At 45.3% G+C, this 13,793-nt stretch overlaps 1 protein-coding gene across 2 annotated transcripts; it reads right to left on the bottom strand.

The window, feature by feature from the left end:
* Positions 1-10,321: 10,321 nt before the first annotated feature.
* On the bottom strand, positions 10,322-13,319 carry MSC (musculin). Of its 2 annotated transcripts, XM_087735261.1 has the most exons (3): positions 12,745-13,319; positions 11,854-11,945; positions 10,322-10,387 (listed from the first exon to the last, which is right to left on the bottom strand). In XM_087735261.1, the coding sequence occupies exons 1-2, from the start codon at positions 13,273-13,275 to the stop codon at positions 11,859-11,861; spliced, it is 618 nt and encodes a 205-aa protein (XP_087591387.1). In that variant the 5' UTR covers positions 13,276-13,319; the 3' UTR covers positions 10,322-10,387; positions 11,854-11,858. The 2 variants fall into 2 exon arrangements, with proteins under 2 accessions (XP_087591387.1, XP_087591381.1); XM_087735255.1 differs by lacking the exon at positions 10,322-10,387 and having other exon boundaries at positions 10,894-11,945.
* Between the last annotated feature and the right edge of the window lie 474 nt (positions 13,320-13,793).

The following is a 13,793-nucleotide window of genomic DNA, read 5'->3' as shown; positions in this document are numbered from 1 at the left end:
CATGATCTTTAGTCCAAACCTATTGTCTACGGATAAAATATGCAACTCTGCCTGGACAGATTTCGCCTTTTTGGAAGACTGTTTTCAACACGTAAAAAGCTAACCTCTAAGGCAAGATGAAAGGAGTTTGTTAATGAAGCTGTCACAGTCTTTCCACTTCATGCTTGGGGAACGAGTGTCAGAAGATCGTAAGGAAAAACAAAACAAATCAGAGAGCCAGTCATCACCTCTCATCTGTATTTCATCTGTGCTCCCACCGTGCAAGGGACGTTATTTGCTCCATACAGTCAACCTGTAGAAGTGGTTTATATGGTTTCTTTTGTCCAGGAAATTGCTCTCCAGCATCAGGGACACATTCCTAACAGGGCAGGGATTGACTTCAAGTGATGCACTATCAGGGCAAGATGAGTGATGAAGTGGTCCCTCCTTAAAGATGCTTGGTTGTTTAAATCTTAAAGAAATAAAGGCTAAGAAGGTAGAAGTGTGGTTTTTTTCCTCAGGAGCTGAACGAATTTGTTTCTCAGGCATTAAAATTACTTTTTTTCACACCAATAAAAGTTTTCATGCTGGATCACTACTCCTAACATAAACTAGAACAGCAGAAAGAGTTAAAATCTGAATGTGCTAAATTCTTAGAATGAATCCTATCCCACTGTTGGATATCCCAGAAAAGGATTTTTGACAGCAAAGTTTCATCCAAGTCAGTATTTCATGACTACATTTTCCAGTCAAGATGATAGATTTTAGCTTATCAGCTCAGACTTAAACCAAAAAGGTGAAGGTGCAAGGAGACATCTCCAATTTCTGGGATGGTTACTTAATAAGAAAGAACACAGAGACACAGTCATTCTAGGTATCCTTGTAATGCCATTTCCACTCTTCCTACAGGCTGTACCGATCTGATACCAGTAGATTTTGCTAGCTGCAGTCACTATATCTCTGTTGAATCAGTCTCTGGATACAGGAGGAAGAAAACACTTCTATATTTTTTCTTGATCTGACACAGATCTTCTGGCTTAAGAAGTGGTATGTCCCCTCCTCTACGTTCAGACTATATTGCATGGACTCTGTGTGGAGGGGTAAGACAAAACTCTACCTAGGATGAGCAGATGTGAGATAGGATAAGTTGTAATAGGAAAAAGTTTTACTTCTTTCATTCCTGTGCAAGTATGAGCAGCTGTCAGACAGGACAAGTAGCAATGGGACAAGTTTTATTTCTTTCATTCCTGTGCTTAAGGCAATAATGGAAAGAAATATGAAGTGTCTTGTGCATCTGCTACGCTGGCCATTGCTGGAAAGCTGCCAGCTTCAGGTCTGTGGGAATGGATGAGGCTTCTCTTATCGCCTAAGCACAGAGCTGAAAACAGCCGCACTGTACAGGGCAAGACTATGTTTGACTCCTGTCCCTTCCACCCCATGCATGTTCCCTGCATTATTACTGCCCCGTCACCGCAGTTGTCCTGGCCCCGACGCTTTTCAGACCTGACTGAGGAATTATTCCTCGCTGCATGTTGTGATCATCTGAAATCAAGTCAGCTTCACTTTTCCTCCCTCAGTCCTTCATTTGGGTATAAAACTAGTATTTAGCAATGAATGTGTAATACTGTGTTTATTCCATTAAAAAGTTCAGAAAGTTACGCAAAGGGGTTGATTCAAGCAGGCCTTGTACAGGAGCCACAGAAAAATCTCTTTCTCTCTTATCTAAGGAAAAAAAGGAGAGAGAGGAGAACTAAAAGGGCCATTCAGTCTATGAACACATCAGCACAGATTGTCCTACTATGACTCTTTCGATAATTAGATATTTGATAATTTCTAATTATTGAAAGAGAGTCATAGTAACAAAATACTGCCATTGCTTTTACTTGTTGTTTTTATTTTCTCCTGGAAGGACTGAACGGCCTTTGGAGCCCAAGACATACCTGACCACCATCAGGCAAATGTGGCAGAGAAATTAAAAGATCAGTATTACACAGCCCGGGAAACGAGAACACTCTCCATCTCTCATTCCAGTCACAAGATATAGCTGTCTTTTTCCATACTGACCCTTTCATTCTAGATTACAAACTTTCATTACTTTCCAAATAAAACAGGCAATGTAAACAGACAAAGAATGCCTTGGGGGAGCCTGTGCTGAAAAAACACCCCTGGGCAGAGCCCAGGATCAGCCCCAGCGCTGGTCATTCACCACAAGCAGATGTCCCCAGCCCTGCCAAGGGAGACACGAGACCCGCGCAGCCAAGGGCCACCCTACGGCTGTAAACCGGCCAGAGACAAGCTCCCACGAGGGTGGCGTGGGTTTTGTACCCACCATGGTGGCTGCCAGGCAGCCGCACGGCGCTGGACGGGCCCATAGGCACAGGCTGGACCCTGCAGCCTAGGAAGCTCCTTCCCCTCCCATCTTCTTTTAATACTTTTTTCTGGGGAAGGCCATGAAGCCAGGGAGGTGTTGCCTGCTGGCGCAGTTTGTGCCACGCTACATGAGGCGATACGAACGCCTCCTTCATGCTTCCTTCCTGCTCCTGTATTTTTTCCTCGCATTGTTGGAATCGGGCAGTTTGGGGGGGTACCAGCACCCCAAATTCAGGCAGTTATGGGGGAACGGCTGAGCCTGCCGGCAGGGCTGTGCTTTCCAGCCACGTCTCGCCGCGCACGGGCAGGCCCCTCGGCGGGAAGCTCCCCGCGCTGCCCCTCAGCCCTCGCCGCCCCCGGGCTCAATTTAGACCCGTCGCTGACAGGGAGAGCCACGGCCGGTAGCCAGGGGCCCTCAGGCCGTTCCTAATGCCGCTCCGGCCGCTACCGGCCGTGCACCTCGGCCCGGCGGCCACCGGGTGGAGCCCGCGCCCCGCCTGTGGGGCGGCTGCCGTGAGGCGTGAGGCGGAGCTGGCCTCGGTGGCCATTGCTCCCCCATCCCCGGCCGGCGAAATCCTCATTTTCCTCCGCTGCCGTGGCGGGTGCGCCTTCCCGGTGGCGGGTGGAGTTCGCGGAGCAGGAGGAAGGGGGCAGCAAGGGGCCGGAGAGGCGGTTCCGTCCCGCCTTGGGGGCGGTGGGAGCCGGCGGGGCCTGGGGAGGTGAGGGGGGCACTCTCAGGAAAACTTGGAGGAGGCGACAGGTGCTGCCGAATGCCTTGAAAAGGGGTGCCCGCTCCGCGCAGGGGCTTCCTCCTGGCATTTCATGCTGATACTTAATAAAGTAATTCTTAGAAGTGAGTGAACAAGCATGCATAGCTAGGTCATCTTCCACTAGTACTTTCCGTAGGCGTGTGTAACATTTTGCCTCAGGAGGTGTGTACGTTCATCCTGCCCGGAGATCCTCCCAAATCTTTCTTCTACCTGTAAGAGGCCAGACCCACCCCAGCCCTTCTGGAGTTACCGTCAGCCTCTTTATGAAGCTGGTTTTTCTCTTCCTTCCATCTAAAATCGCTTCCCCTTGCTCATCTCTCCCAGCCGGCCGCCAGCCCTTTCACCAGGAGTCGCCTCGGCAGAGGTGGCAGGAGAGGACAGGCACGCGTCTCGGCGGTGGAGAGGGAACGCCATCGTTCAGGGTCGGCGGCACGCAGCAGGATCTTTTGTGGGACTGCAAAAGTCTGGGCACTGCGGCTTTCTGGGTCTGTAGGTATCCAAACAGCTGCTTTTAGGAAACCTCTGCAACTCATAACTTGTTTATTCTTTTTTAAATGTTGAAGGAAAAAAACTTTTTCGGCTTTACAGTAATGACGGTGTAAAGGCATATCTGAGAAGTGAAAAAATAGTTTTTATTTTATTTTTATTACTTGAGACAGACACTGAAAACCTGAAACAGGAAATTGGGGTTGCTATGCCGCTTTGGTGCCTCATGTACAGTGACACTTTAGTGTTAAACTGTGCTCAGAAATACTGATCTGCCTTCTTTCAATCCACGGCCAGACATGCCACTGTATCGCATGCTGAGGCATATATTACAAGGGGGCTGGACAGAAATCCTTAAATCACTTACCTGTGGAGCTTCAGCAGTAGGATCTTCAGATTAATGTCAAGATTTTTATTCCTTTTGCTTCTGGTGTTAGTTGTCATCCTAATCAGACGCAAGGCTTCTTTGTGCTAGATATGTAAAAATGAAGGGAAGCATGGTCTCTGCTTGAAGACTAATATAAAAAAAAATATAAACCACAGGAGGTTCTGTGAACTAGAGACTTCAGTTGATACACAGAGGTTATGTCCAAACTGCTAAATAGTGTGAAGGACTGTTCTTTGCTACAAAGACTGTCCTCTAGCTTTGAGGCCAGCTGTCCTGGGGTAGCTCGTGTCCGTACTGCTTATGCCTGTGCACTCTCAGTCTCCAGAATAAGATGACTTCATGTAAACTGTATATTGTGAATGATCCCTACCCATTGCTGGCTCACAAACTATGCCTTGGCATTGTTCGGGAGAACGGCACGTGGCCCATACCAAAACCACAAACCATGCAGGGACCTCTCCAACAATGTAATGGCATAGGCACTGAAGCCGCAGTGCCCAGGAATGCTCCCTGACACCATTTTTTTTAACTTGTGCCATCACCACGGGGCAGGTTTGGTGTAGGCTAAGGTACAAATCATAGAATGAGTATGTGAATAGTGTGTTTCAACTCAGAATGAGTCCAGCTGCAGTCCCTTTGCACAGGGAGTGTGGGAGTGGAGACTCTCAAGTGTCAGTCAAGTCCTTGGCATCTGTTCCAAAACCTGAAGTGGTGGTCAAAGTGATGATAATTTTGGCAATACCAGTGCTGTTAATTTATGGTAGCTACTTCTCTCTTGCAAACGAAGGATATCCTTAGATGATACAGCGCGTAAAGTTTACAGAGGAAATTGGTGTGTTTTTACTTATAGTGAGGGAGGGCAAAAAGCATAAGTGGGTTTATCTGCACAGCTGTTCCATCCACATCAGGGTTATATCTGGCCTAAAAGGGGAAAATTTTTTTCATATTTGTGAAGCCTGAGGAACCAAGGTGTTTATGACATAATCTGCATCACAAGGTCAAGGGGAATTATGTAGAGTAGAAAAGAAACCTGGAATTATTTTTCCCTGAGATAAAGGAGCTGTTCTGGGCTGCATTATAGGATGAGCAAACACCTAAAACCAGGTTACTGTGAGAAATAGATTGGTATCAGGTCCTGCAGTTATGATTAATGGCTTGAGAAATACTCTTCAAAGCATATGTATGACACAGCTACACCTTAGCCAATATATGACACCTTAGGCCCTTCTTTCAAGAGTTTTCAGTTCATGCTTCATCAACATCACTGTCATGCCATTAAACATTAAACTTGTGATCCAAATATCTTTACAGATACCTAAATTGTATACATGTATTTCCATGTATTAGCTGATACTGTCATTCTTAATGGATGGGGACAAATTTACTCTTGAGGGGTTATTCCTTAGTATGGTCTACCTGTACATTTTGGTCTGTTAGCTTCTGTCTCCAGTTACTCAAAATGTCATCTACTCAGTCCTTCCCCAAATACCACAAGTTTTACTCTCTTTCCTATGAACCACGGCAAGAATTGGGCACAACCCAAATGGATGTGATGTGTGTTCTTCCTGTGTTGAAACCTAAGTGCGATTCTGGGGTTGGATAGCCCCAGGGATCTTCCTGCGTGCAGAAGGATGGCCTTGTTTAACCTCCACAGTTCTACAGAGCTATCCTAACAGAGCCTTGCAGATCTCAAGCATACCCGTATGTGGCATGAAAATGCCACACCCAGGAATATAATACATTTCGGCAGGACTTCAAATCACCTTCCTAGTAAATAGCAATGTATCTCTCATTATTTTCCCCCCTTTGAAGGTTGTTGATGTCCCAGTGGGACCCAGAGGAGGAGGATGAAAAGTCATTTCCAGGATGGACACAACCAGTCTGATCTAAAAGGGATTAGAGCAAGTGATGCAAGGCACTCTCTGCTGCTTGGAGTGGGGACCACAGATTGCTGCCTGGAGCAGATGACGTTAGTATGTATATTCCATATCTCCCCAAAAGGGATGCAGACAGGTCCAGACCATACGTGTGCCAGAGTGCAGGTAAAAAAATTTGGCGTTAACCATCTTTCCAAGATCTCTCTTCTAGATGGTGGAAAACATTTCATGCACATATGTTCATATGTTTATTTTGAGGGTGGGATGAAACACTTCTACAAAAGAAATGAATGACATTGAGTTTGTTTTTGTTTTTCCTCATAGTGACCACAGACTGTATCTCTTCTGGCAGTTCTTGAGGCTTCCCAGAACATTGACCTACTGCACTCCTCTTCAGCCATCTTCATAGGGCAAGAGGGACTTCCCTGAAGAAATGAGTCACAAAACAGTTGGAATCTTTCATCTCCTTGTTGCAAAAGACTTCTGATTCAGTTTGGTCCCCGTTTCCTCTAGATGACATGCCTTCTTCATGATACTGGGGATATGAACTAATTTAAACTCCATACTGATTATATTAAAGAAATACAGTAGTTCCTTGTGCTGTTACAATCTTCGATTTTCTATGAACGTTCATGCCTACATTCACTTCTTATCTTTTACTGACTATGGGATTTGCAGTGCTAAGGATGTTGCTTCTGCCATCACAGCAACTTGGAATTAAAATTAAAAAGTGATCCATTTGTTTTTGGGATTACCATCCATTTATCTTATTCTTGTTGTTCCTATGAAGATTCCCATAAGCAGAAGCTGCTGTTGTCCATCCCCTTCACGCATGCTGTGCTCGCTACACGGGCCTTTGTAAACTCTTACAAAGTAATGCAATCCTTCGCTGTTCTTGTGACTTTTTGTCCCAGATGCTGAGCAGTCTGTTTGCTTGGGTTGGGGTTGCGTCTGTGTGTATATTCTGACTCACAGCTCCGCCTGCTTTGTTGACGTAGAGCACTTTTCTTGTCACATTTTGAATTCTTTTTAACACTGGAAATTTGAATTCTTTTTAACAATTTCACCAGCATGAGCAGATTGGGAGATTTGCTTTGCTTGCTAAATTCCAATCACATCATCAAGGTTAATTATAGTTCTTCTCAGTATCACCACATGTTTCTAGTCCCAGAGCCTCTCGGACTGCCAGCACCCAACATTACAGGAGTGATTCTTCAGCCCTACATCAGCCACAAGTTTTTCCCAGTTATGTCTGTCTTATTGGATAGATCCTATATGAATCTTTTCAGCTGTCTTAACTTTTCTAGGATTTTTAACTCTAGTGAGATTCTCATGTGCTGCATTCCAAATAAGGCACTTTTTAAGTTATTTTTTACTGATTTGCATTTACAAATTTTTCAGAGCCAAGTAAGAGACTGAGACCTGTTTCTTCGTAGTACATGAATCCTAACCAGCCTGCACTGTAGGAACACAAGTCTCTGCATGATGTAGCAACTGACCCCAATGCACTTTTGTCAGAATATATTAAAAATACTGATTTAGGTATTTAGGGTTTGGAAGGCAGCTCAGCATCCATCCTCTGTGCACTGCAGAAAATATCTATGTAAGCATCTTTCTGCTGGAGTAGACTGTGGTAGACACTGCCTAGGGTTCAAACCTAATTCTTAGGTATAATTGCCATTAGCAGCGAGAATCTGTGCTGCCATACCAAATGCAAATTCGCTATTATATAGAATTAGCTACTTGTGGAGAAGTGACTATTCTCCAGTAGAATGGACAGCTTTCTGTGCTGTTTCATTCAAATAATGTAATTATTTGCTTGTAATATAGGGTTACTATAAGCTTGTATTGGTGGATAGCTCTTAATCCCACTTCTTCCTTCTTTTTTTCTTACTTGGCTCATATAAAGTTCGGTCATTTAAACCTGGCTTTATCCCTCCCAACATTAGATAGTTAACTAAAACATTAAGTATTTAACTGAATCATGCAGCTGGTCACCTTAGGGTCCTTCTAGAGTCAATGAAGAGAGACAGAGTAACTTTCAGATAGTTATTGAGATCTTAAAATTCATTTCTTCAAGTCCCTCTTTCACATGGGAGACCCCTGTGGCAACTGTACTTCTTACGTAGTCACCTTTACTTAGCTGAGAAGCTTGAATTTTTATTCAAAACCCATAGCATATCTGAGAGTTCTTTAAATAGTCACTAAATGGGAAAAGTATGGGTTAGGTATGTCTTATATGTGAACTATGTTTCTTTTGCTCAGATCAGAATTGTTAACACTTCCAACATGAGAGATGTATTTCCCTTGTGTAAGCAAACACATGTATTGGAAAGGAATAGTCATGATGGAGACCTGAGCTTTCTGGCTAATGATCTGCTCTGTCAGAGTCCCACATAAAATACAGACAAAACAAAGTTCTACACAACATTTATATAAGTCTACAGTCACAAAAATATTTTAGGGAGGCAAGTGTTCATCTTTATATATGGACTGCCTGCCAGGAAAGTCAATGCAGGTATTCTGCCTTTAAGATTTCACATGAAGCAGGTCTCAGATGAGTATGGGTTGCAGATGATTTAGCATTTTATTTGTAAAACAGCTTTAGCAAGATTTGTATACCTTTATGGGATCAAGATGGGTTCACCTTGTAGCTTGTGCCAAGGAACAACGTTGTCATTAACGTAAAAAAATAATCATCAAGCGTATACTTGCCAAATCTAATAAAAACGTATGTATTTCTTACCTTCTGTGCTTGTGGACCGTAGAAATGTAAGGCAGTTTTTCATTTTAAGTCTCCCCTTCACCCAGCCCGGCAACTCATACCCAGTCAAACAAAACACTCAGACTTTAAAAAATGAAATCAATTTACTCTATCAGGTTGGGAAAAACTTAATAAAAAAAAAAAAAAGGACCAAAACACATTATCACACATTATCTTCCTATGAAATCTGTTAATGCTTAAAAAGAGCATTTTAAAATGTTTTGGTCACCTCGTTCATATAAAGCACTGATCTGAATTTCATCTGTTTGTGAGTTTAAAAAAAGGGATTCAAAACTGTGTGCGTGTATTTTTGGTGTGTCTTTATAGGGGAGGAATGCCAGAATACATGACCTACCTGACACTTCGCTGGCAAGAGAGCAGCCCTCATCTCAGGACAAACCCACAAGGAGCCTGTTCACTTATCTGAACTTTTTCCTCATCACTTAATGCCTCTCACTGAGAGACAAGAAGAAAGATTAATTTACCTTTTAAAAATAATATTTATGAAGCCAAGGATTAAAATTAATGATTTGAAATATCAGCTCCTTATTAGAGAAATCCAAACATACCTAATTGCCATATTAAGGTAAATAAGTATACACTAATACATGTATCTCTGTATAAGAGGTATTTAAAACAAATAATTGAGTCTTATAAAACATTCTCTATCTAAAAGCTGTAATTTTCTCTCCAGATTTTGACCTGAAATGTCACCTGTGACCATTGTATACTTCTGTCCTAAAACTAGTGATAGTCTGTTGGGGCATCACCATCATTGGATGTGTCTGTTACGGTAACAAACACAGTAAGTGCATTCTTTATTTTATGAAGAAAATATTTTTATATATTATATAGCCACAAGGAAAAAAAGAGCATTTGAGAGCATGTAGTATAGTGCATGGATGGAAGCAATAATATGTTTTTCTTCATGTCACACTCCTCACCCTCAATTTTGACCTACTATATTTACTTAATGTAACTACTTTATATTTGGGAATTTACCTTGAATATTTTTTCCATCATTTCGCATGGACCTTTCTATACTGTTTAAAGTTCTCCATGCTTTCCTTGTTTTTCCTATCTCCTAGAGCCATTAACCAATTACAGCTGGGATCAAGGCCAAAACCAGCTAAGTATCACAACTGAGATTATCTCAAGCGGCATCTTAGTTAAATTGCTGAATAATCTTTTCTCTAGGGTTCAGATAAACATTGGTTGAGTTTTCTTATACCTTATGCCTTCCTAAAGGTCCTTCCTTTTTGATTTACCATTTGTATTCTTTTCTTTTTATAAAGCTTCCTAGAGAAGGTCAGTTGGAGTCCCACCGCAGTTACATAACTACAAAATAGCATAGGCCCCTTCCTTCACAGCCTTTCTCTGGATAAAACTGGAAGACAAATTAGATATGGTCTCTGTACAGCTTGCCCTCAAATCACTGAAAGCAACAATTTCAGCAGATCCTGGACTGAGCCCTCATTTTATTTTGCAGTGGCTCTGGACTATTTACACTTCACAAGAAAAAAAGCAATTTTCTGCAGTTCATCTACTTGAAAGACACTGCCCATAGTCAGCCTTGGGCTTCTATGCAGTATTTCAAAATAGAAATCCACGACATAGGATGACTTGACAAGAAACCAGGTTAAACTGATTCTTGTTAAGCAAATGTTTCTTCCTCCTGGCTGCTTAAATGAAGAAGAGGCGGCTTTTTCTTCTCTGAAGCAATTCAGTCTTCTCCCTTGCTGTGAGTTAACCACTGAGAAAATATTTTGAGAAAAAGAAAATCTTATCTCAGGAGTTTTAGTCTTAAAACAGGAAAAGTCTGCTCCCAACTAGGGAAACTCAGCTGATTTTCCCACTGCACAAATACAAATAAAAGCAAAGCAGACTACAGATGGAAATGTAAAATGACAAAAAACAGCGAAAGGAGCTCTTACACTATCTTTCATGCTATGAAGCAGAACAAATTACTGAGATCGATTTCTTAATCTACATTTATTTCTTTTCCTGATTCACAGAAAAGATTATGACAGTGAATTCTATAAGTTGTTAAAATGTAGTTTTCCATGTAGTACTGTACCTCACGTGAATTGTTTGGGGTGAAAGTGTTCTTATCTGACTCTATTGCTGGAGATGTATCTGCTCTCAAGAGATGAGGAAGATAACTGTGTTTACAAAAGCAGGTTTCAAGATCATGCATTCCAAAGACGTTCCTATATTGATGCAGTCACACACTATCACAGTACCAGTAAGTCACTGTAACCAAGCTTTTAATGTCATTTATAAAAAAATAGAGTTATTTACATTTGCAACTTATTTGATGGCATCCTCTTTTATTACAGCATTTGAATCAGTGAAGAAATATCACTAGCACTCATCTGAGGGTAAACTTTTCAAAGATAAGCATGACAGTACAGGAAAAATGGTTAAAACATTGTGAATTCTTGTTCTTTTGCAGCATCATACAAACTCATTCTTTACAACACATGCACCCTGGCCTTACAGTAAGCAGAATTCCCTTCCAGGTTAAGGCACGGAAACTCTGCCACATTTCTAGGGACAGTGCCACATTCTTACATGTGGCACTTCAAGACATAACCAAAGGAATTAGTTTAATTCCCATGGACTGTAGCCCAAATGCAGAATGTAGTCACTTACACATTTTTAAAAAAATTCTGGTTAAAAGGACAAAAAAAGTATGACTATACTTATTGCATAGTTGCAGCAAACCGGATCCATGAATACAAAAGCCATCAAAATATATTATAAATCTATCTGAGTTTCAAAGCTACTCTAAAATACTGCTTTGCTTTAGAATACAAATAACACTGTTTGGGGTTAGTTTGTAGAGTTGTATTTTGGTCCATGCTGTTAATTCTATATCATTATATTCCTCTTCCATTAGTTTAAAGGCCTCAGAACAACAGGTCCTCAGGCAGTGGTAAGAATGACGAAGCCAAAGAAGGGCCTTTCCAAATCTCAGACTTAGCTGCTGCAGTCAGTTCATAAAAACTCTAATTTCCACCGCCTCCCTTCCTTACTGCTTTAAATAAACTTCCCTCAGAACTCTAAGGGAAAAGAATGGCAGGGGACACAGATTTAACACTGTTAGCGATGGGGGTTTGTCCCCATCTTCTAGTCTTGAGCTGATAAATCACAGCTCTTAAAAATATCCAGCCCATAAAAACAAAAAAAAAAAGATCAACAACAAAACCTATTTACTTTGACTATGCGGTAGTTCCACATAATCTGCTGGCAGTAGAAACTTCTTTGGTGTCAGAGTCAGGTCTTCCTGAAACCACAAACGGCCAAGTCTGCAAGCAAAAAAAAAAGGTATTTCATATTAGAAAGAAAGTTTATCCTGGTATGAAACTGGAGCTTTATTACTGATAGATGTCTAACTCCGGTTCAGTTGCAAACACGTCATCATGTTTTAGTCCCTGTGGGAAGCACAGAGAGAGCTAGGTTCCTCTAACAAATATTTTCATTACGGCTTTCGTTATAATTAAATGCTCCGCAATAGGGTTGCAGCGCTCAGCAACAAATTGTTCTCATAAAAAATGCAGCATTTCTCTTGCTTTGCAACCGTGTGCATAATTTTAGAAATAAAAAGCATGTAAACTATTCAAAAACAATCACTCTGCACTATATAAGCAACCTTTTTACCCCTGTGGCACGCATCAGGGGTTTAGTTTTGTAACGATGAACTAATGACGCCTTGCTTGTGCTCCAAGCCAGCCCGCAGAGCGAATTACTCCTTTTTCGGACATTAAGCTTGCCTAATGCCCGAGGAATTTATTTCTTTAGGGTTCCTTACTCCCCAGAAGAGACACACCCGTCACCACCGTAGGCCAAACCCGGCTCTCGGGTCGCCCCCGGGCGAGGGTTATTGGCGATTTGCGAAGCAGCCAGGGCCGCCCCGCGGCTTCTCCGACGGCGGGCACGGCCTGAGCGCTGCCAGCCCTGCCCGGGGCGGGGAGGGGCGGCCGGGCCGGCGGGGCGCCCCCGGGCAGTGCCGGGGGGTTCCCCCGCAGCCGCCCCCGGCCGCGCATCCCGAAGGCGGCGGGGCCGCTGCCGGCCGCCCGCCTCCCCCCGCGCCCCCCGGCGCCGTACCAGGTTGACGGGGTGGACGTAGCCGTTCTCGTAGCGGTCCTCCTGCAGCAGCTGCCGGAGGTGGGCGATGTAGCTGGACGCCAGGCGCAGGGTGTCCAGCTTGGAGAGCTTGGTGTCGGGCGGCACCCAGGGCAGGCTGGTCTTCAGCCGGGAGAACGCCTTGCTCAGCACCCGCATCCGCGCCCGCTCCCGCGCGTTGGCCGCGTTGCGCTGGGACTGCTTCCCCTCGGGCGCCGGCCCCCGCGGCCCCGGCGCCGCCTTCTTGCCCCCGGGGCCGCCGCCCCGCGCCCGCTTCCTCTTGCAGCCGCTGCCCGCCGGCCCCGCCGCGCAGCTGCCCTCGCCCTCCTCCTCCTCCTCCTCCTCTTCCTCCTCCTCCTCCTCCTCCTCCGCCGCCGAGGAGTTGTCTCCCGAGGGGTAGAGCTCGCCGCGGGGCTGGCGCTTGGCCGGCGGCGGCGGCGGGTAGTCCAGCTGCAGCGCCCGCAGGTCCATCTCGGGCAGCTCCTCCGCCTCGCTCCCGGAGCCCGTGGACATGGCCCCGGGAGGGAGGCAGGGAGGCGGGCAGCGGGGCAGGCGGGGGGGGGCGGACGGCCGAGGCGAGGGGGGGGCGCGGAGGGGGGATGCGCCCCTTGACAGCCCTATATATCGGGTGTCCGCGGAGCGAACCATCTGCCGGCGGAGGGGAGGAGTGGGGGCGCGGAGGAGGGGGTAGGACCCGGCCGAGCCCCGCGCCGGGGGCGGCGCCTCTCCGCGCTGGCCCGCGGTCCGGTGCGCGGAGTCGGCCCCGTGCGGCGGGGAACAGGCAGGGACGTCTCCGGGCGTGGGTGTGCTCCCGGGGGGAACGCCGCCCTGTGAAGGAGCGCTTTTCCGCCGGGACGGAGCCCTCCACTCGCCCCGGAGGGCGGAAAATGCCCCCGGGGCTGACCCCGCAAGTGCTGTGGCGGGGAGGGGGCACCGCTCCCTGCCTCTAAGGCGGCAGCGGCTGGGCTAAGGCTAAGGGGACCCGGGGCTCGGCCCCCGACCCACCGGCATTCCCTCTCCCTCTTGCCTTT

Source organism: Nipponia nippon, unplaced genomic scaffold (assembly GCF_047370975.1).
Source record: "Nipponia nippon isolate SJK-2023a ecotype South Korea unplaced genomic scaffold, ASM4737097v1 scaffold_1, whole genome shotgun sequence".
Taxonomy (NCBI): Eukaryota; Metazoa; Chordata; class Aves; order Pelecaniformes; family Threskiornithidae; genus Nipponia; species Nipponia nippon.
This window is presented reverse-complemented; position numbering and strand designations above follow the sequence as displayed.